The sequence below is a fragment of the Motacilla alba genome, chromosome 20, assembly GCF_015832195.1.
Source record: "Motacilla alba alba isolate MOTALB_02 chromosome 20, Motacilla_alba_V1.0_pri, whole genome shotgun sequence".
NCBI lineage: Eukaryota > Metazoa > Chordata > Aves > Passeriformes > Motacillidae > Motacilla > Motacilla alba.
Genome location: NC_052035.1, coordinates 1,665,402 through 1,688,281, shown reverse-complemented (window position 1 = coordinate 1,688,281; position 22,880 = coordinate 1,665,402). Strand labels below are relative to the sequence as shown.

Genomic DNA, 22,880 nt, shown 5'->3' with positions numbered 1-22,880 from the left:
AAACCCCCACCTGCGGGCAGAATGAGGGCTGGTGTCATGGGTGCTGTTTCAGTGTCACAGATTGGGGCCAAGGTGCTGCACCCCAGCTGGAGGTGAACACTGGCCCTGGACAAGGCTCATCCTCACACCCTGGAAGAGTCACCCCGAGCTGGGCATTTGGCCATAGCCAGGGAAGGGATTTATGAAGAAGGATTGAGGTACCCATGGAGTCCACATATCTGTGAGGTTTGAAGAGGGCTTTTGCAGATAAACATTTTGAAATGTGCAATCTGAAATAATGGTTTGGTGCCTGAGTCCCCATGGCAGCTTTACTCTTAAATGTTCAATTTTCAAAGAGTTCCTAAAATGGATGAGTGCCTAACATGTCTGGGAAGGGTGACCAGATTAGACATCCTCACAGCTAATGACAAAGAAGCCATCAGAGAAAGCCACCCCAGTAATTGTTAATAAGGATGTAACAGTAAGAATCTTGTGTGCAGGTGTCATGGATATGATGTTCAGAAAGTACCACTTGGGTGGTAAAGTCCAACTTCCTGCAGTACAGTACCAGGCCAGAAACCTCCACCAGCAAGTCCTGTAATGAGCACAGTGTTTCCAGGGCAGATACAGATGTCATGCACAGAATCTCCTCTATAATGCACAGTAAACTGCTCTAATGATAAAGCCCAGTTGCAACTGAAGTCTGCCTTACCTACTGCCTGAGTTTGTGCAGCTTTAAATTCAGTACTTTCTTTCTTATGTCTAGTGTCTCAATATTTAATCATTTACAGATCTTGATTGGAGTGCTTTTAAAATTCTCCTTAATTAACTAAATACAGCAGTTCCTTTGGTCTGTTGTTGCCATAGCTTTTGGTTTTCAGATCTTGAGACTTACACCTCTTTCCTAAAGCTTTTCAAATGGGTAACTGTATTTCTTCAGGGCAACCTGTCCTCATATTGTGATACTTTGTGCCATATGCAGTTATTAGCAACTATTTTTATTTAATTTATTTCAGAGCTTTAATGAAAGACATCAAACATTGCTTGCAGAAATACTTCATGAGGATTCTCTGATGATGATTATCCTTGGAAAGCTGTCTACATGAAATGGATACAAATACTATACTGATACTGTGTATTTCTCATCCCCTCCAATCTTAGCGGGGCAGTTCCCAGTATTTTAGCTGACCATAAAATTTCTAAACTCTGATACTGCTACTGCTAGAGACCTGTGGGCTTTCCCCAGATGGGATGCAGCTGAGGTCTCCAGACAGTGCGTGTGACAGGAGCAGCGAGGCTGGACCAGGCAGGGTGGACACATCCACAGCAGGGCTGCAGGGCAGCTCAGGAGGTGCTTCTGGAGACACGCCCAGGCCTCTGCAGTTGCTGTGCTTTTAGTCACACTCAAGTTTATAAAAAACACCATTTTTGGACCAAGTTAAACTTGAAGATGCATTTCTGGAGTGCATCCAGGATGCTGCAGCTGCAAACAGGCATCACAGGGCATGGCAAGAGCTGACCCACAAAACCACCTCCTTCCTCAGGGTATGTACAACATGGGTGTCACAGTCCTCAGGATCTTATTTGTTTCACACCATCCTTACGTGTGGCTGGATCTCCACACGTGCTGCTGCTGTTCCTGCTGGCAGCCACTGACACTGTCAGCTCATACCCCCAGGACCTTCCTGTGGTGTGAAGCAAAGGCACCTCCCCAGGGGCAGCAGGTCACTGGATGTCTGGCACAGGCTGGAAAGCTCCTGCAGGCAGCACTTGGTACAGTGGGACCTGCACAGGAAGGGCTGGGAGTGGAAAGAGGCCCCAGACAGACCCTGCACAAGGACAGCCAGGACTCTGGTTTGTTCACGTGGCAGCAGGGCTCAGCTCCTGCCTGGGACAACTACAGGAGCAGGAAGTCCACAACCAGTTCTGGATGTAAAAATGGCACTTGGTGGCAGTGACAGAACCCAAGTAAATGAAGCCTGAAAACCAACAATTCACATGCTCAGTAAAGATGAACATGGCTGCATTAGGAAAGAGGAGTCTTGACTGGGACCCAAGCAAGGGGACAGTAATCAGTGATTTACTGAGCACTGCAGACACTCATTAAACAGCAGCATGACCCCTTCTCTCCTGCGCTGCTTTCCCCATGGATTTGAGTGGATGTGGCTGGTAAATAGCACTGGAAAGCCTCTAATGCCTGTCCTACCTGAGAGGATTCCCCTGCCAACAGCCTGGCACGAGGGTCAGCTGTAGCCTATTGCTGCAGAAACACAAGGGAGGTGCAGTTTGCTGTTCCCCACCCCTCTGCTTTGCAAGGGGAAAATGCTGACATACCAAACCAGAGATGACCACGAGCAGTAAGATGAGGATATGACATTAATTTCTTCTCCTCTCTTTAAACAGAAAAAAAGGGTGAGACAGGAGTAGCATCCACATTAAAAAAAAAGATGAACATGTCTGACAAAGACCCATGGGATGCAGAGAATCTGACACACAGAGAATCTGACCATGAGGTGCAGAATAGGGACTGTAGTGTTATGCTTATGGGATGGAAATTTAACACCTCCATGACTGGAGTTACTAATTCACTGTCTCTGCACAAGTGAGGACCACCCGCATACACAGCCACAGCCTGCCCTGCCCTGTAGAGGCAGTCCTGTACAGCTCTCCTGTTACCTTCAGTGCCCAGGGCCTGTCACACTCATCTGTGGAGAAGAGGAAAGTTCAAACAGCACCTGCAACCCAGAGCACCAATGTAAAGGTTTTAATTAGCCCTAAAATGCCACTGAAGAACTGGCATGGCAGAAGCAGTTGGACACACCATGGTCAAGATGATGCCAAGCAGCAAGGATTCAGATGAACCAGGGATCTGCTTTAAGGAAAACATTTTCTAGATCAGTGGAGAGAGATCTCAAGTTAGGGCCAGCAAAGGAAGCTGGTCCTGTACATACCTGCTGGCCATGGCCAAACCAGTGCTGGCCATGGCCAAACCAGCCCTGGCAAGGCTTCCCATACGTGCTGCAGATAGTCTGCAACCTGCTTGGATGCAGACTTTGTCATTTCACTTCAAATATTCCTCTTACTGTCCTTCTCTGCTAGCCACGAATGTTTTCCTGCTACCTTTCACTCATTTTTGTTTTTATAACCTAGGCCTTCTAATTTATTCTGATTGAAGATTTGTCTCTCTAGACTGCCTTTTCATTTTTAGCTGCTGCCTCCACTTAGTCCCTGAGTGTGGCTTAGGGTGGGAGGTGATCCTTCAGCTGTGCACATGCGAAGAGCAGAGGAGTACACTGAAAACATGGAAATCCTCAGGTCCAAGTGCTACTCAGGTAGAATTTGGTGTACAGTTATGGGAATGGGAAGCAGAAGGACAACCTGTCCATTGGTGGAGAAAGTGCTCCCTCATAAGACCTAAGGCACTGCAGAGTCCAACCTGGCACAAAAGCAGAATGAGCAGAGCCCATTCATTAGGAAAGGTCACTGGTCACTCCTATTTCCAGACTCCCATCGCAGTAACGTGCCTCCAAAACAGCTCAAGGCCGGATGGAACAGGATCACCACGAGTGTGTGAGCAAAGAGTCACTTAAAATGTGCTGGCACTGTGGTAATTAATACAGAGACTGATCATATCCACCAGTGTGAGCAGGCAGCAGAGCACACAAACCACATCCTCTGCCACTACACTTCTGAGCAGCTTCAGAGAATTAGACAGAGGAAAAATATCTAATTAGAAAAATCTAAGTGAGAGAGGTTATTGCGTGGGTCGGCAAATGGGCCTGAACACAGTCACCTAGTTATCATGTGTGATCCCAGCACCAGAGCCATGTCCATCCACGGGATTGATCCTGCAGACACTTCCACATGGGAAGCAGGTAAGAAATCTCCTGGACCTGGAAACTCTCCGTTCTGGAGGGAAGCAACTTGCTGGGACTCTACAGACACTGTGTGGAGAAGAAGAGTTTCTTCCTCTCTATCAGAAGCAAGGCAAAGAATGTCAGAAAGCTTTTGGGTCACAGCAGATCACCTTTAGAGTGTGACTTCCACCACTGGCACTTAACCTCCTCCCTTCATGCTTCCTCTGTCGCAGACCATCTGAATACCAAGGTGACCTGTGAAGATAACACAGAGAGAGGAGGCATTTAGGAGCCACTGTGTCGATAGTTGAGGACAAAATATAATTGTGCTGTCCTCCTGGCTATTGACAGAGTGCTCCCTCAACTGCACAGCACCTGCCTGGAGGCTCAGCACCTTCCTGGCTCAGCCGGTCCCAGCCAGCGGCTCCCCAAGCCTGCCAGCACAGAGAGGAGGCTTTGGGTCAGCAAGGAGAGAACCTTGCAATCCACTTGCAAACAAAGGCCTGTCCTTATCTTCTTAATCTTCACTATGAGAAGAAAACTATCCTCCAGACTACTGTTATGGTTTGAATAACTCACAGGAGGGTTTTGGTTTGAAAAAGCTGAGCTGCCAGCATGTTTCTGCAGCACTGAAGCAGCTGTCCAGGTACACGGGCAAGGCTCCTCAGCCTTCTTCCAATCAAAGCCTATGATCCAAGGGAGCCAGGGACAGCGAGAGAAACTACCTGGCTGCTCTGCAGGCTCCAGGGCAGTGCAGAGAGGCCCCTGTTTACATGACATGATGTAGCTGCCAGCAAGCTACCTCAGGGGCCAGAGATTGTCCACAAAACTCCAAGGGCAGGAAGGACTCCTCTCCCTCACTCACTTGACAAACTCACCCACAGAGCACTTTGCACTTCTGGACTCAGCCTTGAGGCTGAAGTGAGTTAAGATGTCCCAGTTAGCCTGGGTCCTTGCCACAGTGCAGAACAAGCCCCAGCACCCACAGAACAATGGGCGGACAGTCAAGGTGCCCATGATCATCACTGGGTGGCAGAAAGGGTTTCTTGAGCCCTTCTCACACTGACATTCTCCTCTGAATGTCAACTGCCACCCAGATGACAGAGCATTCACCTGGGAGACAAGTGTCCAGAGCAGACATCCTTGCTCTAAGCCAAAGGAAAGCTTTCCTGGGCTCTGGAACGAGGTGATTCACCTTGCACTTGGGCTCTCTGCTTTGGGTGCCAGAAAACTGGGTCAAAAATTCCCAGGCTTAGGCAGGCAAATGATGAGAGGTTAGGGCTCTGCAAGATGCTCAGGTTTCCTTCTGGAAGAAGTTTCAGAAGCCTGACATCTGCTCCACAGAAAAACAGAACATTTTTCTATACTCAGAAGAATCTGTAGGATGAGAAAATTATTTTCCACCCAGCCATAACACACACCAGTGTTTTTTTCCATCAGCTGAGAAGCCTCCCAAGACAGATGGGCTCCCTCTCAGCCTCCCCTTTGTAGAGTCATCCAGGTGGAGTCCAAGGACAGCACTGGGAACCAGGCAGATGCTCCCTGTGTTTCAGAGGAGTGGGAATGAAGACCTGGCATTCAGCAGGTGAGGCTCTGTGGATGCACCAGAGGTGGAGTCTGGTGTTTCCTGCTGGGTCCAACAGAGTCTGTGGACAGGAGAAAAGGTGCAAATGAAGTGATGCAACATAGAGAGGGTGTCTGGTACCTCTGCAATGTGCCAGAGATGTGGCACCAGGGCTGCCAAGCATTTTCCTTCTCTCCTTCTATGAGCACCGTACCATGGGGCACGGATCCACAAGTCCCAAATCTTGCAGCTTCGACAGATGAGGTCTTGGATGTTACTCTGTTTCCTCCCCACATCCAAGAGGATATTTTCAGAGAAAGTTTCCAGGTCCCACATGACAGCAAAGCTTGCTCTGATGGTCCCACTCACAGTGCAGTGTCACCATCTGGAAATTCTCCACCAGGTCTTTCTGCTGTTCCCTCACAAGCCATCTCACACATAAGTGCAGCTTACAAGTGCCCTGGGATGGTCACAAGGGTCTGTAGGTTACAAGAATCTCTATGGCTGCCACTGGAAAAGGGGGGGAGGTGATGGAAGCCGTGCACGCTGCACTAAGGGGGTGAAGCTGGCAGAAGGCCCTGGTTGCTCATGGACACTGTGCCCTGCTGAATGGACACTGTGCCCTGCTGAATGAACACTGTGCCCAGCTGAATGGACACTGTGCCCTGCTGAATGAACACTGTGCCCTGCTGAATGAACACTGTGCCCAGCTGAATGGACACTGTGCCCAGCTGAATGAACACTGTGCCCTGCTGATCTCCTGTTCCTGGATGTCAGAGCTGGTGCTGTCCAGCTCCTCAGCCAGGGGCTGGAGTGGTTTCATGCCCACTCTGGACCTCAGCTCCCAGAGATGCAGCATGTGCCATGACTGGGATCTCTTGTCTTGAAGATGTGTGAGCCTGACACTTCCTCAGTGAGGTTTGGGATGACCCAGATCTTTGAGGCTGTCTCCACGGTTAATGACCTGGTCTACCTTTGAGTGATTAGGAGACCTCCCCTTTGTGACCTCAGGCTTTGAAAGGCCCTGGAAGGTAATGGCCTGGTTAACCAGCCCTGTGCACATGAGCTTTCCCTGTACTTCATGTCAAGCCCTCTGCTCCACAGACAGTGTCACAAGAGCCACTCCCCATGAGAGGCTGCCTCATCGTCCACTGCAAACCAGTACAGAGAGCAGGATGTGAAAATCATGGAATCACAGAACCATTCAGGTTGGAAAAGCCCTCTGAGATGATCAAGTCCAACGCTTAACCCAGCACTGCCAAGCCCACCACCAGACCATGTCACCAAGTGCCACATCCGCACATTTTTTGAATGGGATGTGGTTCCACCACTGCCCTGGGCAGCTGTTCCAATGCCTGCCCACCCTCCTAGTGAAGAAATTTTCCCTAATACCCAGCCTAAAACTCCCCTGACAAAACTTGAGGCTTTTTCCTTTTATCCTGTCAGTTGTTACCTGGGAGAACCCCCAGCCCTCCTGCCTGCACCCTCCTGTCAGGACAGGGTGGCCAGTGCTGCAGAGTGACCAGCTCAGGCTCTGTGACACAGCCACAGCTGAGCATGTCTCCTCTCTCCACCTGCAGTGCAGCTCCCTGCAGCCCTGGCTTCAACACTAGCAAAGGTAAGAGGCAACTCAGCAGGATAGCCAGGGCACCTGCAAACTGGAATCACTTCCAGTTTAGTTCCTTCCAGGGCATGTCACTTGTGACACAGGCACATAAATACAGAGGGGGATACCCTTCTGAAAAACACACATAAAGTAGAGCACTGCTATTTCCTTCTTTTGTCAAGGAATATGCTCCAGGAATCAGCTCTCAGGAGATGGGAATATTGCTGACTTGTGTTACAGCTCTGTCACGCAGGGAGCTGCTGGCCTTGCTCTCAGTAGCTCAAAATGGAAGTAACATTTTAAACACTGACCTTATAATTATCAGCATGAAGCACAAACAAGAGTTCACATCACCTACTGTCTCTGAGGGTGAGTTTTGAAATAAATTCAGCAGAAAATAAAATTAAATATTCAATAAGACATTATATGACAGATATGGACATGTTTCTTTTCTAATGGATAAACACAGATACAATATAAACCACATTTGAAATGCATCATTCTCAAAAGACGACAAAATAGACTTCAGCTTTAGTAGAGCCTCTGTTCTTTATTCTAGCAACTTCAGTGGAATTAAAAATTGGAAGTTTTGATTATCACTATTTTTTTAAAAAGGACACTACAGGCAAGACAGTGGCTCTGTGTCTGACTTTGCAGAGTAGGTTACTAAATAATACATATTGAGCACATGCTCAAAACACACTCTCTACACACTGTAGAGAATGTCAAAGCAGCAGAAAAGCAGCAGATTTTGGTTTTTGGAGAGGTATTCCCAAGGCACAAAAAAGCCGAGTGGCACTGTGGAAATAAAATACTTTGGTTGAATGCTCCTGCTAAAGCTACGAGAATGATATTTCAGCAGGCCCTTCTCAGTTTTGAGATCAGATTAAGGGTTCTGTTCTTTCAACATTATTTCCAGAGTAAAACATCACATTTTCCATAATTGCTTTGTGAACCGTAAGTGTAAGACCTACTTTTGAATTCAACTTTTGAGTTTTGGACTGTAACTCTGTACCAAGGGCTGAAATCTCTACGTGGGGAAGGAAAGCTCCTGCTGCAGAAGCTGTTCCTTCTCCCCACAGGATGAGTTATCTCTACAACCCCTAACACCATCCCCAGCCCATTCCAGCTCAAAGGTCCCAGAGCCCCATTCTGGCGAGTGCTGGTCCCAGCTCAGTCCCTGCTGATCTTGGTTTGAATCCCAAAAGTGAAGCAGGAAGGCTGTCAGTTCCTTATCTGCTCCCTTTCCAAAAGCATGACTGAAAACAGAGAAACCAGCCTTTTTTTTTTTTGATTGTACTTCCACTGTCTGCAATAAATTACAGTGTTTTTACCTTTCTGATTAATCAAAGTTCACAGGAACGAAATCAGCATTTCAAAATAGAAACAGCATAATAGCATTTTGGCAGCTTTCAAAAATTAACACTTATAGATCTATTACTTAATGACAGTTTAACACTGACTACCCCAGCACTTTATTTCAAAACCCTCCAGAGTCTCTGCTATCCTGAGCACCAGAACATGTACTGTGTTAAGTACTCATAATTAAACAATACCATAGGACAATTAACATGCAACTTCACTTGGTAATGATCAATAAGAAGATGTACCAATGAGATGAGATAGTTCCCCTGGGTGTATTTTAAGCCATCTTATTTTACATGTTGGACCTTACTTGGGTATCTGCCTCACACTGAGGCTGGACTGCTCTCTACAAATGCCTGGTTTTTCCCACTGCCCCCACAAGTCACAGAAATTAGCCCAGAAAAAGACTTTTCCAGGCATCTCCACTGAAACAATGAATCTCAATCCAGTCACAGAAAATAAACACCAAATCTGACTCAAACAGCTGAGATGCAATTTAGATGTCTAATTCTTGCTATACTGCTTTAGAGTCTTACAGGTCTTTGCACACATTTTATTAGCAGCAACTTCAAATTCACTGGCAGACCATTGATGGAAACATTGAGTGTCAGGCCTGCCACCAACCTCTGCAGCAATGCCTGAGAAACACCAGCTTTCTCAGTGAAACCATCTTTCAAGTATTTTTTTCACCTTTAATTCATACCATATCTGCTCTGCTGCTTCTGGGAGCTAATATTTGACTCCAGCTGCATAGTTACATAGCACAACTGCTCTGTGCTGCATTTATTAAGTAACCTCTCTGTCAAAGTTGTACTTTCCACAAAGAATGAAATCAGGGATGTTTGATGAAACTATTTATCACAGGTTGCTACACACTGTGGCCATTAGTCTCAATCTCCCCTTGTGTTCCTAAAACCTGGATTTCTCTTTGCTCTTAGAGTCTGCTTCAGCCAATAATTCTGTGAATTCCTGTCTTCATACCCTGGTATCCATGATCCCATCACATGGCACCACATCCTATGCAGCCTCTAGGTTTTCTCCCATAATCTTTCTGCCCCTTTTCTATTTCCCTTGAGCCCAATATCTCTGTGGCACATGCTGTACAACATGTTCAGCTGGAGATTGAAAGAAGCAAAGTGTTCCCTAAGCAGATCCAAACTTTCTTTCCCTGACCTTATAAATAATGAGAAAAAAAAGTAAAAATACTTTTTACCTTTCCTTGATGTTCCAGGCTCTTTGCATTCTTTTCCTTTATTTGCACTGGTTGTTCCTAATGGACAAACCTTGGGTACAGCAAAGCCTGTTTTTCCCTTGACAGTACTCCTTCATTTGGGGACACAGTGAGGGATGGAGCAGCAGTGGGACCACAGAGGTTTGGTTTCCTGACTTGTGCAGTCATCTGGTACTTAGTCCTGGATCAAGGGCTTTAAGCAGTTCCCCACTCAGCTCTGGCAGGAAATGCAGCCCACCATCTGCAGGCATGCAGGGGCTAATTGTAAAATACTCCCTAGGCTCGAAGCTGATGTAAGTAAAGAAGCAGGTAGGGTTGCTCACCATAGATTTTCTGAATTCCTTGGAGGTCATCCTGGGGCAGTTTGAAGTTGTGTGTTTCCATGTACTGGTAGAAAGGAGCCATGATAGCACTGGGATCATTGGAGTGTTCCAGCCCCAGTGCATGCCCCAGCTCATGGACAGCAACCAGGAAGAGATCGTTCCCTGTGGGAGAAGGCACAGCCAGGTTAGCACACAGCCACGGCCTCAGGCCATCTCAAGCCCCTCTGCCCCCAAAGCCAGAAGCAAATGCTTTGCTCTCCTACTGCACAGCAGGTCACAGTGCCAGGGTCAGCTCCTGGAGATGGTTTCAGTCCCAAAAGGCTGCACAGCCTTTAAGCCATTGTCAAAGAATGGGCCAGAGGCTGCCAGCCCCTGAGCAGGTCAAACAGGCAGCGCTTGGAGTGAAAGGATACTGAATGTAGACTCCTTTGTAGAGAATATACAGAAAACGGCCAACAAAATGGTCACTCTGATACCATTGACTCCTTATCTGGATGCTGCCAGGAGAGGTGAAAGCATGGACAGTCTGATAATCAGTGGAGGGGTGAGTGCTTTGTGCCCCTTCTGGGTCCTCTGGTGCCATGCTCTGATCAGTCCCGGACCAAGAAATGGTAGGGGAGGTCTGCAGGCACCTGGCAAGGCAGGAGGAAGGACGGAGAAGACCAGGGTAATACCCACTGTCCCATAGGGGCAGCCCCATCTCCTCCAGCAAGGGCTCCTCAACATGCTTTTACTCTGCTGGACCCCTGGCATTGCCATGTGTGCAGGAGCTGAGCACAGGGAGCTCCATCCTGCTCCACTCCCACACAGGGAAAAGGTTGGGTTGGATCCCAGTGGCAGAAGACAGAAGGAGGAGAGAAGGGTCAGGACTCTTCCTGACAGGAGGAAGAAGGGATGAGGAAGAAGTCTGGTGCAGAAGCTGGGAGCAGTGCAAAGTAGGGGTACCTTCAACTCTGGAGGCACACATTCCTCTTCAGTCCCACGGGCCTGGGACCCTCATCTCTTTGATCTAGAGTGGTCCCTGGATATCCTACTCCATAAGGGCCCAGGAAAATGACCCAGGCAATGCTATGTAGGGATGAAGATACAGCCAACAAAATCTGGTGTCAGGGTCTCCTCATGGCAGTAAAATGTCTGAGCCCTCAATTCTGCCTGAATTTGGGCTACTCTTGATTTGGGTTTGTTTTTTTGGTTTTTTTTGGCAAGGCAGAAACCAAGAGCCTTTCTGGTTGCAATCAGACATTTGCAATCACTTGTCAGTGGCAGTTCAGTGGCTGCTCTGCAGCCACTCCAAAGAGCTTCCTCACACCTCCAACTGAACAAAGCCCAGTTCTGTGCTGAGCTCTACCTGAGACAGGAGTTGCAACAGTGACTCACATAGAACCATCCCCAATTTTAAAATAGTTACTGCTTCACTGTTACCCACAAAAACATGACAAAGCAGTTTCAGGGGTCTGTGAGCCTCCTCAGCAGGGAGCTTTGCCAGTGTCTGAAGATACCTGAAGTCAGTACCAAACAGTGCTCCCCCAGCCATAATACCACCCCAAAATGGTTAAATGCTCTAAACATTTGAGTTGGATGGTGAAAGCATGTGAATATGCAAGACATATTAAAATATACAAATGCATTTCAGATAAATTTTCAAGTACAATTGTTCAAAAACATATATAGCCTAAAATTTAGCCACATATTTATGGAAATTTTTATAATTTCTGTATTTGGGAAATTCTAATAAAGACCCACCTAGTAATTTTTTCTCATCTGTTGCTGAAAAATCTGGTGTGTGTGGAACAAGTTAATACAATGTCCAACAGCACAGTACAAAATCCATGAAGTAGTTTTGTGGTGAAGTTCAGAGGACTGATCATTCTTCACAAGTTTTTAAAAACACTCAAGCTTAGAAGATGCACCCAGATTCCAAATGGGATTCAGAGAATCAACGTCCTTTTGCAAAATTGAATGGACTCAGTCTTCTATATCAGCTAAATGCTCATGAAAGCATCATTTTCAACTGCTACCACAACTACTCACACATGGAAGTACACAGTAAAGGTCACTCAGTACAGAGCTGACCTCATGAGACTCTGTTCCCACAGGCTCACAGTCTGTGTCCATGCTCAGGGACATCTTCCCTCACCTTCCCTTGGTGGCATTTTCCTCCTTGCTAAAGTACCTGCAGTATTTGTACTGCCAGCAGATCTAGAACTTGTCTCTAGGTAACTCTACATATAAATCTATGGAAGTGACTTGCCTTTACGTGCTAATCCTTTACCAGGAGCATAAGATCAGACACTACCTTAAGTTAAATTAGTTTCAAATAGCTTTCAATCATTTGTTTCTGCCCAAAATAAATGACAGCCCACTTTACAGGTGGAAAACAAATCCCACAAACTCACAGGATGGTTGAGGCTGGAAGGCACCTCTGGAGATTGTCTGGTCCAATGCCCAGCTCAAGCAAGGTCAAGTAAAGCAAGTTGTCTGGTCAGGTTTTGAATGTCAAGTTTCTTCTACTGGGGAGCCACGCACAGGGCACTCCAGATGTGCCAGGTAGAAAGGAAGGATCATCTCCTTGCTACCACTGACCTGCTGCCTGCACTCTTCCAGAGGCAGCCCTGGGTGCTGTTGCCTTCTGTGCTCATGACTCATGTTCAACTTGCAGTCAACCAGGAGCCCGTGGTCCTTCTCTGGAAAGCTGTGTCCAGCCTCTGGGCCACCAACAGCCCAGGGGCAGGGCTGTGCATCTCCCCTTCCTCACTCTCCTTAGGCTCCTGTCAGCCTGTTCCTTCAGCCTCTCGAGGCCTCTGAACAACAGCATCACTGGGCAATGTTATCAAACACTCCTCCAAATTTCCTGTCCTCTTCAAACTCGCTGAACATGCACTCTGTTGCATCTGATGTCATTTCATCAAGGTATTAGTCAGCACTGATCTCATGCAACTCCTCTGACACAAATCCTCCATCTCGCAGTTATTGTAGCCAAGGATGACACTGATCTTCACACTACCCACATTTCTCCTGCTATCAGGTCCAGCAGATCATGGTTGTTTGTTCTTTGATCACCAGTGAGATAACCAGTAAGAGTTCTGTGATGATCAGCAAGATGAAGGCTCATTCCTGAAGTACCTCAACCACCACCGTGGTCAGGCCAGCCAGCTCTTCCCCTATGGAACAGGTACACACTTTTTCTCAGCTATGCTTAGGAAATACTTGTTCCTGGAAAAACAGCTGTGGAAAACAGCTGCTGCTGTTCAGTTTTAAACCACCATTCTGGCTGGCAGATGTGTGTGAGGATGTCACAGAGCACAGAAAATGTTGGCTGGGAAGCTTTGTTGCAACTAGAGGTAAGAAACTCAAAGAAATGAACTGTCCCAGTTCCAGCACAGCCACAGCAGGCAAGTCAGCAGTGAAGTGGAAAAGCTCTCCTCCTCCATGGCCAGGCCACCCAAACCAAAGCAGGGATAAACCCAGGGCAATGGCTGGAGCAGATGAAATAGAACTCAAGAGAATTTCTATGAAGTGAACTGACCTCCACAAAAAGCAGGACAAGAAGCTCCTCTTAGTTCTCTCCAAGTACCCTGATTCTCAGTGCTGCGGTTGCTTCTCACCTACTTTTGCTGAAAGGCAGTCATGGCAGAAGCACACACAGCACCCTCTCCTTCTGCTCCCTGCCCTGGCCAAAAAATTTCTCACCACTGTTTAATCCCCTTATCTTTCTATTCTGGCCTCCTCTCAGACACATCTATTGATCTTTTCCTTCCAGCATGCCCCTGTTATCCTCCCTTCTCCATCCTGCTGCACACTCTAAGGGGGTCCCAGGTCTGAAACAACTACATCATTCTCAGAGAACAAGTGAGACAGCATTTCATGGGAGGAGGAGATGGGAGAAAGAAGTCTTAAGACCATTTCAGAAGCCCAGAGTTCTCAAAAAATCCAGCTCTGGATTCATTATCCTGTTTTCTCTTGAAGGGTCACTCAATCAATAATATTGTTAAGCAACAAGTTCCCTTTAATTTGCTAATGGTAGCAAATTCCATAGCATGGAAGAGAACACATTGTTCCTTTTGAAGGGGTAGGCTAGGATTTGCTCTGAAAATACTGAGGTATAAAACCACCAGTGTGGTTCTCTCCTTCCACAGCACTCGGCTTGGGGCTGTGAGGGCTCTCTGTGTTCTCACCCACTGCTGAGCTGGAGAAGTCTGGAAGGGAGCTTGTACCTCCCATATTGTTTCTGTTGGTTCTTCAACATACAGGAAAGTCTCTGACTTCCCAGTTCTCCACATTTCTTGTCCAACAGCATTCCCCATAGTGTCCATCCTCTAGGAGAAAGATTCAGATAGAGAACTAGCAGCCTAGCTTGATGCTTTGCTATGGAAACAAGGTCAAGCAATGGGATACAGCTCCTTAACTTCCTGCTTAACCCACTCCCCGAAGACCAAGTAACAAGAAAAACTGGCACTCAGAGTATCCCAGGCACCTGGGTAAAATAGTAGGGTTAAGATGGATCTGTACTTGGAGGAAGCAGTCCCAAGAGGAATACAACATTTTTTGCTCATTTGCACCATCTGTACAAAACAAACACGTCTGGTCAGAGACCTGCTTGGGCTTCCTCCTTCCCAGTTCTCAGGAGCAGCCAAAAGTCCACCAGTGAGCACCAGAAAGTGGATGACCCTGTAAAACTGGTGGGAGTAAGTTGGCTCATTGAGTGAAACAGTTTGACCTGCTATACTAAACACAAAGAAACACAGTTAATTTAGCTTTGAAGTTGCTGATGTGTTTTCCTTACCAGCACAATGTTATCACCACAGAAAATGACAACTGAGGACACACCTATAGCACTATAAAAGCATCCTCCATTATCATGATGACACACCAGGCGAATACACTGCTTACCTTACATCCAGCTCAATGGCTCTATACAACTTGAAACATAGGTTTACATTTAATTTTCATAATTAAAAACAATCTGTGTTCAGGATAAACCTCATTAGCTGGTGTGCTCCCAGATGAGCTACCTTACTTTGGACAAACTGCAATATAATCCCACATTAAACCCAGATCTTTGGTGAAAGGACTCTCAAATTGTTTGTAACATTTTACTTCCTTCTGCAGAGTAAAGAAACACATGGTGTTATTGCAACAGAGAACACTGGAGTCATAGATAAACTATTTATGTATGAACTTCCTTCAACTCACAAACTCCACCCCTCCTGATTCTTTGATTTTCATCTTCCTTTGGAAAAAACATTCAATAGGTAACAGACACCTTGAGACAGCTTTTCTTTGTGAAGTTGCCAGCACATGCATTCTTGTACAGTGTAATTCCTTTTAACTATGGAAATCCATACCAAAACACTTTATTTGGCTAGGTAACTCACTGAGTAATTCCTGTAGGTTGCTGAAATGCCTGTCAGTACACAGCAGGTCACAGACTCCACTAGGGCAGTGCTATCAGTTACTGCCATCAGTGTTTATTCCTCAGCTCAGCTGTGCATGTGGGTAGGCTCTGGAGAGCACAGAGCACTGGGGACTGTAAATCCAGGACACAGCTTCTAAGACAACAGAAGTACAAATAATATTGCATATATGATTAACAGCAGAAAAGAAAACGAATCTCTGCCCTTTGTCATGTTAGTTTTATACTTTATGAACTGTATCATTCTGTCAACAAATCTACATATTGCAGTGTACTCAGACACAAAAAGACATATGAGGGTTATATTTTGAAATTTTATTAAAGTAAGAATGATACTTAAGAAGTCAGATGATTGACTGTGTGTGACAATAGCATGCCTCAGGTAATTACAGAAGAGATGGTGTGAACTAAACATGCTTGTGTTCCTTCCACCCCAACAGCTACATAGAGATAACTGTTTCCCAAGCACAACTTAAAGAAGCTTTAGGGCTACTCTAAGCTATGCTTTGGTTCTTGCATCTTCAGACCTGGTAGGTCTGACCTGTCCAACAGAAGAACACATGATTTGTCTGTGCTCCTCCATTCATCTCCACAACACACTCTGCTCAAGGAAAGCTTTCCAGTCTTCTGAAGACCCTGAAGAAGGGGTGATACTGCTCTGCGGAATTCTGTGGAAAACAACTTTTCTATCTAGAAAGGAAGAAAATATATGTTAAAAAGAAATACAAGTGTTCCTCTGCTCATAAGCAATTATTGTTATGTGCTGCTTCCTAAGGAAATACTGAAAACTCTGGAAAGTGTCTGAACAGCTTCCCTGCAGAAAGAAGGAGTGATCTGCTGTTTTAACAGCAACTGTACCACAGCATTGTTAAACTGATCCCCACGAGAACAAGGGACTGCAGAAGGACAAAGAACCACATCATGTTTCCAACGTGAAAGGTAATTTGCCTTTACTGCCCAAAAGGCAGCATGCAAATCAGGGCTGGTAGCTGTGCTATACACCTACTAATGGTGCAAGCTGTGCTTTATTTGACATGCACAGAGGGGACTACGAAGACAACCTGTAGAAACTCAAGGAAAAATACAAACTAATGGTCTGAAATGGTAAGACCAAAACTGACAGAGTGGGCAGCTAGAGAGAGGGGCAGTTGTGCCATTTCAGCCTGACAGTCAGTGGAGCAAGCACATTCAGCTGAAAAATTAAACCCATCTTTCACAAATGCAGGTTGTAATTCCATAAACAATTCAATATCAAAGAATTACTAATCCCAAAATGAAAATTCCTATTTGCCTATACCAGCAGAGAATTTGGTAGAACAGATGGTAAAGCAGTAAAGAAAAAAAAAATCATAGAAACACAAAAAAAATGTAGGTATGACCTTCATTCCATCAGTCTTGAAAAGGAGCTATTGTGTGTATTTTTAAAGTATTTAAACATGGCAGGGTCTACTGACAGAATTCAGTCCTGACCCAGCTGTGGAAACACTGGAAGGTAACTAAAAAACCCCAGGCCTTGGCAGAGGCAGTGTGGACAATCCAGTCTGTGACAGTTGGAATCCTTTTTTGCCCATCAGGTTGAAATATTTAATTCCTGATGCTGGTAACAGAGCAAGTGTTGCTCTGGAAGCTGCAAGAGCAGCTCTGTGCCACAGCCAGGGTGCTCTCTGGAGCAGGAGACTTTGTGTCTTTGTCCTCCCCTGACACAGAAGTTCCTGATGGGGCTGTAAGACTGAGTAGGACTGAGACACAAGAGAGCTGGGACGGAAGAGATCTCCCCCTCAGAGTCATGTTCTTGGTGGATTAGGGTAGAGAAAGCAATACTAGTCAAATTGTTTTCAAACTGTGAGGTCTCCTTCAGAAACAGCAGAGAAAAGAAAAAAGTAATTTAAGCAACTCCCAAGTTTGCTGCTCATGTTGTCATGTCAAAATCCAGAGTATTGGGTGTCATTTCCCTGCTGATGCTACAATCTGCCTGTGATGACCTGTTGTTTTTCTTCTCTGCCCTTCAGCAAGTGCAATGCCTCAACTTTATTAAAGACACGGCTCCATTTTGGCTCATTTCAGATCATCAGTTTCTGCTTTACAAAAGGAAAGTGATAAAAAGAGAATTTTTGGCTCACCTTGATTCTTGTGACCTGTTTTTTTTCACAGCTTTTTTTTTTTCTTCTTCCTTTTTAAGGGAATGACATGCCATTTTGATCCTTAATGGCTCTTTCCTGTGTATCGCAGAGTATTTCATTCTCTGTGAACAAAGTAAAATACTTTACTTTGATTATACATAAATCAATAGGACTCCAAATACCTACATAACTATAATCATACTCTGTATATTGAATGACTATATTCATACTCTGTGTATTAAATGACTACTAACAAATGCAATGGGATAACATTTTTCTTTAAAGAACACTGTGAACAATACTTGTGGTACTGACAAGTACCATCAGGTGTATTTACAAGTACAGTGTTTTGAAAATTTGGAATTTGGAGGTGACCCTTATTAATGAATCACAGCTGTAATCAATAACTAGCAGTGCCAAGCTTTAAAACCCAGCCTGCATTGTGAAGCCACTGCCATGTTTGTAGAATGACAGCAAACACACCAAAAGAAAGCATTACTTACAGAGAGGCTGTCCAGGGGTGGAGGGGAGAATCTGAAGACAGAAATCTTCCCCGTGTGCTGACGGGATTCCTCTCTTCTCCTTCAGGTTGACAGGACAGGGGTGTAATCTCAAACTGCTGATTTAAGCTGGCTGATTTGATTTCTTTTTACTGTGGCTGGCTGTCTTGAAATCATGTGTCTATATCCTTGCCCAAATCTGCTCAACATTAGCATAGGATGTGAGAGAGCTCTGGCTTATGGGAAGGAGTCTCTCTCCAAGCAGCTATAGGATGAAACCAATGTTAAGTAGGTATGTCCTGGAGATTAAACACTGAACTGGTCTTCAATGAACAAAATACCAAGCAACAGCATGACCTGGTGATGTATCATCAAAAGGCCTGAGAGAATAAATTGAAATTTTAATACAATTTAAGCCCCACTTGACTTCCAACGTGTACATGAAAGTCTTCCAGGTCTTCTGTGTTAAGGGACACGTGAGTAACTTCAAAGCAGCTCTGGTTTTTGCTCTGGAAAACGCTGATGCTCATTTTCAACAACAGTGTCAAAAGCCTGAAAAATAATGATGGATTCAAAATGCCATTTGTTAGAACAAAACTCTTTAGATGTAGAAATGTTCTGTATCTGAGAAATCAAAGAAAGAAAATTAAAAATCTACTTAGCAGACAAACAACACAAAAATTACATGTTCTCTGTTGTGAGTTACTCATTGTATTCACACTCTGTAGACTGCCAGCCTCAGTACTTCCGTAAAAAATGAATATGAGAAAAAGTGGTAAAATAAGAAAGAATTGAGACAAAGCGAGGTAAGACTCAGAGGAAATAGGAATTAATCGAGGAGAAAAGACTACCAAGTTCTGGCAATTTGCTGGGTGAAGGTACAGGGGTTAGGTGCATTTTCTTTTCCAAGCAAGCACTGCACTTGCACAAGTCAGATAAGTGGGGAACAAGCAGAGAGTAGAGAGTCAGCCTAGGAAAATGGATGCCAATACAAATCTCAAACACAAAAAGAAAGCTACAGCTGGATACTCTGCATTCCTCTTAATTCCGTCCCCCCACGTAAAATATCACAACTGTAATCAAACAAAACAAATAGGATAAATAATGTTTAGCCAGCAATGTTTCCAAAGTGACTGGAAACACCTGGAAGTCTTTGATAATGAAGAATTGTACGACTAGTTTTTACCCAGAAAAAGCCAAACCTACTGATACATCCCCCTTAATACCAGGGAATCTGTTGGATATTCTAACATACATTCTATGTTTAGAGGATTAGTCTAGTCAATACTCCAGAAACCTTGTATATTCAGGCAGAAAAAAAAAAAAAGGAACAGTCAGAGATGGTTCTTCAAAAAGATCAAGCAGCTGGCAAAAAATACTGCCAGCTACTTTTTCATGCACCTGTGAGCCTCACCAGTCCTCCCTCATGAAAGATTTAAATGTTAAACAGTCCTGTTTTTAGAAGGGAACTAGCTGATAGAAACAGAGAATTTTATGAGCTGAATACCTTATTAGGGCTCAGAGATGCCATGAGAAGTAAGTACAACTTGCTTTCATGCTCTAGGAACTTGAATTCTGTCTGTGGCAGTGCTAAAGAATTACGGAAAAATGTAGATTGAAAGGCATGGCTGGAATCCACCAAGTTTAACTTTCTGCGTCAAGCAGGGCTAATCTCAAAACTACATCAGGTTGCTCAGGACATCATCCAGCCACATTCTAAAAGTCTGAAAGGATGGAGTCCCCGCAGCCTCTCCAGGTGCACCCTCTGAGTTCTACCACTCTGTAGCCTTACACCCCAGGTGGTGTTTTTCTTGTTGCAGCTTGTGCCCCTTGCCTTTTGTTCATTTTTCTGTTCCTCCACCTCCAAGAGAGTGTGCCTCCCTCCTCTCTCTAATATCTCCTCGGGTGGAAGACTGCTATTAGATGCCTCCTCCCCATCCTCCTTCTCACTAGGCTGACCAAGGCCAGCTCCCCTGGTTTCATCTTGCTTACAGGGATACAAATGTCCAAATAATCAAGAAGGCTTGTGATGTTAATACTGCCAGGACAGAAAAGAGCAAACCCCTAGTGAAGACAGTGCTTTGAACACACGTATCAGGAAATTAAATGTTGGCTTAAAAGCTCTTCATTCCCCCAAACAGGCGTGTCATGATCACTGGCTGTCAGTAAGCTCCAAAATTAGCTACCCTAATCAAAATTTTCTCTTTCAGATCCTTGCTGAATATTCACATTCATCAGCCTAGACAATATTTGACTGTCCTGAAAAACCTGGTCAGGTTCCTGAACATATGCCATGTCCAGATGGCGACTCCAGGAGCGCTCGCTCTGCTCTTCAGGTAGATGTCCACTGAAACAATGCTACTCCTTGTGGTAGAATCACAGGGAAAAAGCGGTCCAGTTCCTCTGCTCTGTGGCAGACAGAACCTTCCCAAAGGTGGCTCAGGCCTTTTTCCTCCAGAGCTTCTGCAGAAGCTCCTGTGCTGAATTAGCACTGAATTAACTGAAGGTGACTTGTGAAATCTCATCTCCCGTACTGCTCTGCCAGTGTCTTGCAAACTCTGGCAGTATTTTTGGTTGGCTTTCTCTCAGAAGCCATGAACAGGAAGCTTTCCAAAGAAGCCTCTGCAGGAACCCACTAGGATCTGTGGGGGACACAATCAGTTGGAACAATTACAAGATTTGTTTACTTGCTGTTAACAAAGCTCAGCATTTCTTGCCAACATCTAAAAAGCTGCCACAGTGGTCATCCAACATTTACAGAGAAAACTTGGTACAGGTGCGGAAGAGAGGCACTGAAAGATGAACCCTGTGGTCTGTACAATGACCACATGATGTGAAGCTGAGCCACACTGGAGTTGATACAGAAATAATTAATCAGCTGTGGGTGCTTCCTGAAGGAGCTGAAGTGGCTGCCCTGGGCACACCTCCACTTACAACGCTACATGACAACAGATGACAGGAAGGGTCTTAGAGGCCAACTCTGGGCATGGTAAAAGAAATAAAATCTGGTGATCCCTGGCAGAGTATGGATACCCCAGGTTTTACCTCACTTTAGTATTAAAAAGATTCTCTAATCTACTGCAGGGGGTTGACAGACACCACAGATTTAGGGGTATGGTGTTAGTGACATGCATAACAGCAATGTATTCTTGCTTTTAAAACACCAGGAGGGAGATTTGACTGGGGTTATTATTAATACTATTTGTAATGTTAAACTGGAGATAAAAATTTACTTTCTGTAATTAACCAGGATTAAAATAATGTTTGAGTTGTCAGAGGTGTGTAAGAGCTGCTATGTGTCATGTGGATATTTAAATTGACAAGAACTAACTTTCAGTCACTCAGGATTCCTTTTCAACTTGCCTTTGGAGTTACATACATCTATAATGATTATTTGCATATAAAGGCTAGTAAGTACTGGATTTGGCCAGTTAATAATGTATTTCATGCATCTCCTCTATGCTTGAGCCAAGTTAGGAGCCAAGGGAGAGAGACCCCAGCACTGCCAAGTCTGTTCACCCCCTTTCAGGCTTTTGCTGCCTGAGCAATATGTCAGTGAGTCTTGAGGTGGACAGTTAAAGCCTGCTTGGCTGTTTCTACAGCACATTTCAAGTAAAAAATGCCCAAAAGTTCAAGAAAGGAGAGGAAAGTCTGGTGTTCCTTCTGATAAAATCAGCACTTGGGAACTGAGCCTGCACTGACATGTGCAGGTGACCAAATGCTGTGTCTGAACAGCCAAGAGGGGCCCCATGGCCAGGGAGCAGCTACACCCCAGGTCCTGCTGAAAGACAGGACTCCAAACAGCTTCACCTGCCTCCATGTGCCAAGCACCAAAGCCTAACAAGCCTGGGACCAGCTAAGCAGCCAACAGCTGCTTTCATTCCTACTGAAGAGTACCACGAGGTCAGTCCCCACCACTGTGACCATGCCAGCTGCTCCTCACGTGTGGTTGTGCAGATGATTTATCTCTAAATGTTGCCCCTCTTTTTCAGTTGCATCTTGTTTGCTGCATCACTTCTCTGATTTCCCTTGTTTCCTCCAAATTCCAGCGTTCTGCTTCATGCTTCCAGCCACTCTCATAAACATTATCACTGGAAAACAAATGAATTCTGTATCCCACGATCCCAGCTAATAAGAGCTGCTCCAGGAGTTCAATCTCCTACCTGGTTTTGCCCATCTTCATCAAAACATTATCTAAATTAATCTTCCAGAGCTTACTTATGAGAATGCCAGAGAAGGCAGTGCAATTATGAAGATAAATCAGCAACCATAAATTGAAAGTACAGTCTTACTCGGCTAAAGAAACTGAATGCCTGAGTGGAACTGTAACTAATATCCAGGGGGAAGGAAACTTTGCATTCACTTTGAAAGCCTATGCAGGGGTCATTCTTCACAGCAGAAAAAAATAGAAGGGTTGGTGCATGTGCCTCTGTAACCAAGGGCTCGAGAGGACAACCAACAGCATCACAGCTATTATGATTACACCAATAATTTTAAGGGACATGGTATTGGCCATGCTGTCCACAAGGGCAAAATCAGTATAATAACAACAATGCAAAATGATAATGAGTATGTAAATCCCAACTAAGTATATACTAGCTGGGATGATAAAGTTGTCAATAACCCCAGTGGATTACCACCAGGGCTCTTTACAAGACAGAAGCTTTTATCAACAGGATTCACCACATTCTCCATGTACAAATTGGAGATGGCTGTTTGCATAGAGATCTGCTCAAATCATTCTTAGTTTTTCTGAGTGGATGAAATTTCATGTGAAACGTTTCACTTTTATCCATATAATTTGTACTGCTAGTGAAGACTGCAAAGCAGCTCTTCTGTGGGGTGGCAGCTGCTTCCAAACACAGATGGACTGGACCTCTGCAGGTGCCACAATACAGCGTAACAGATGCAGACCCACAAAA

The 22,880-nt window shown here is 45.1% G+C and overlaps 1 protein-coding gene across 2 annotated transcripts in view; it reads right to left on the bottom strand.

Moving 5' to 3' along the window:
* MMP24 (matrix metallopeptidase 24) overlaps positions 1-22,880 on the bottom strand; it is a 45,114-nt gene that overhangs the window by 7,447 nt on the left and 14,787 nt on the right. For both annotated transcript variants that reach the window (XM_038158748.1, XM_038158747.1), the window contains one exon: positions 9,926-10,087. In XM_038158748.1, coding sequence (XP_038014676.1) covers positions 9,926-10,087 — 162 coding nt within the window. The remainder of the gene's footprint in view (positions 1-9,925; positions 10,088-22,880) is intronic.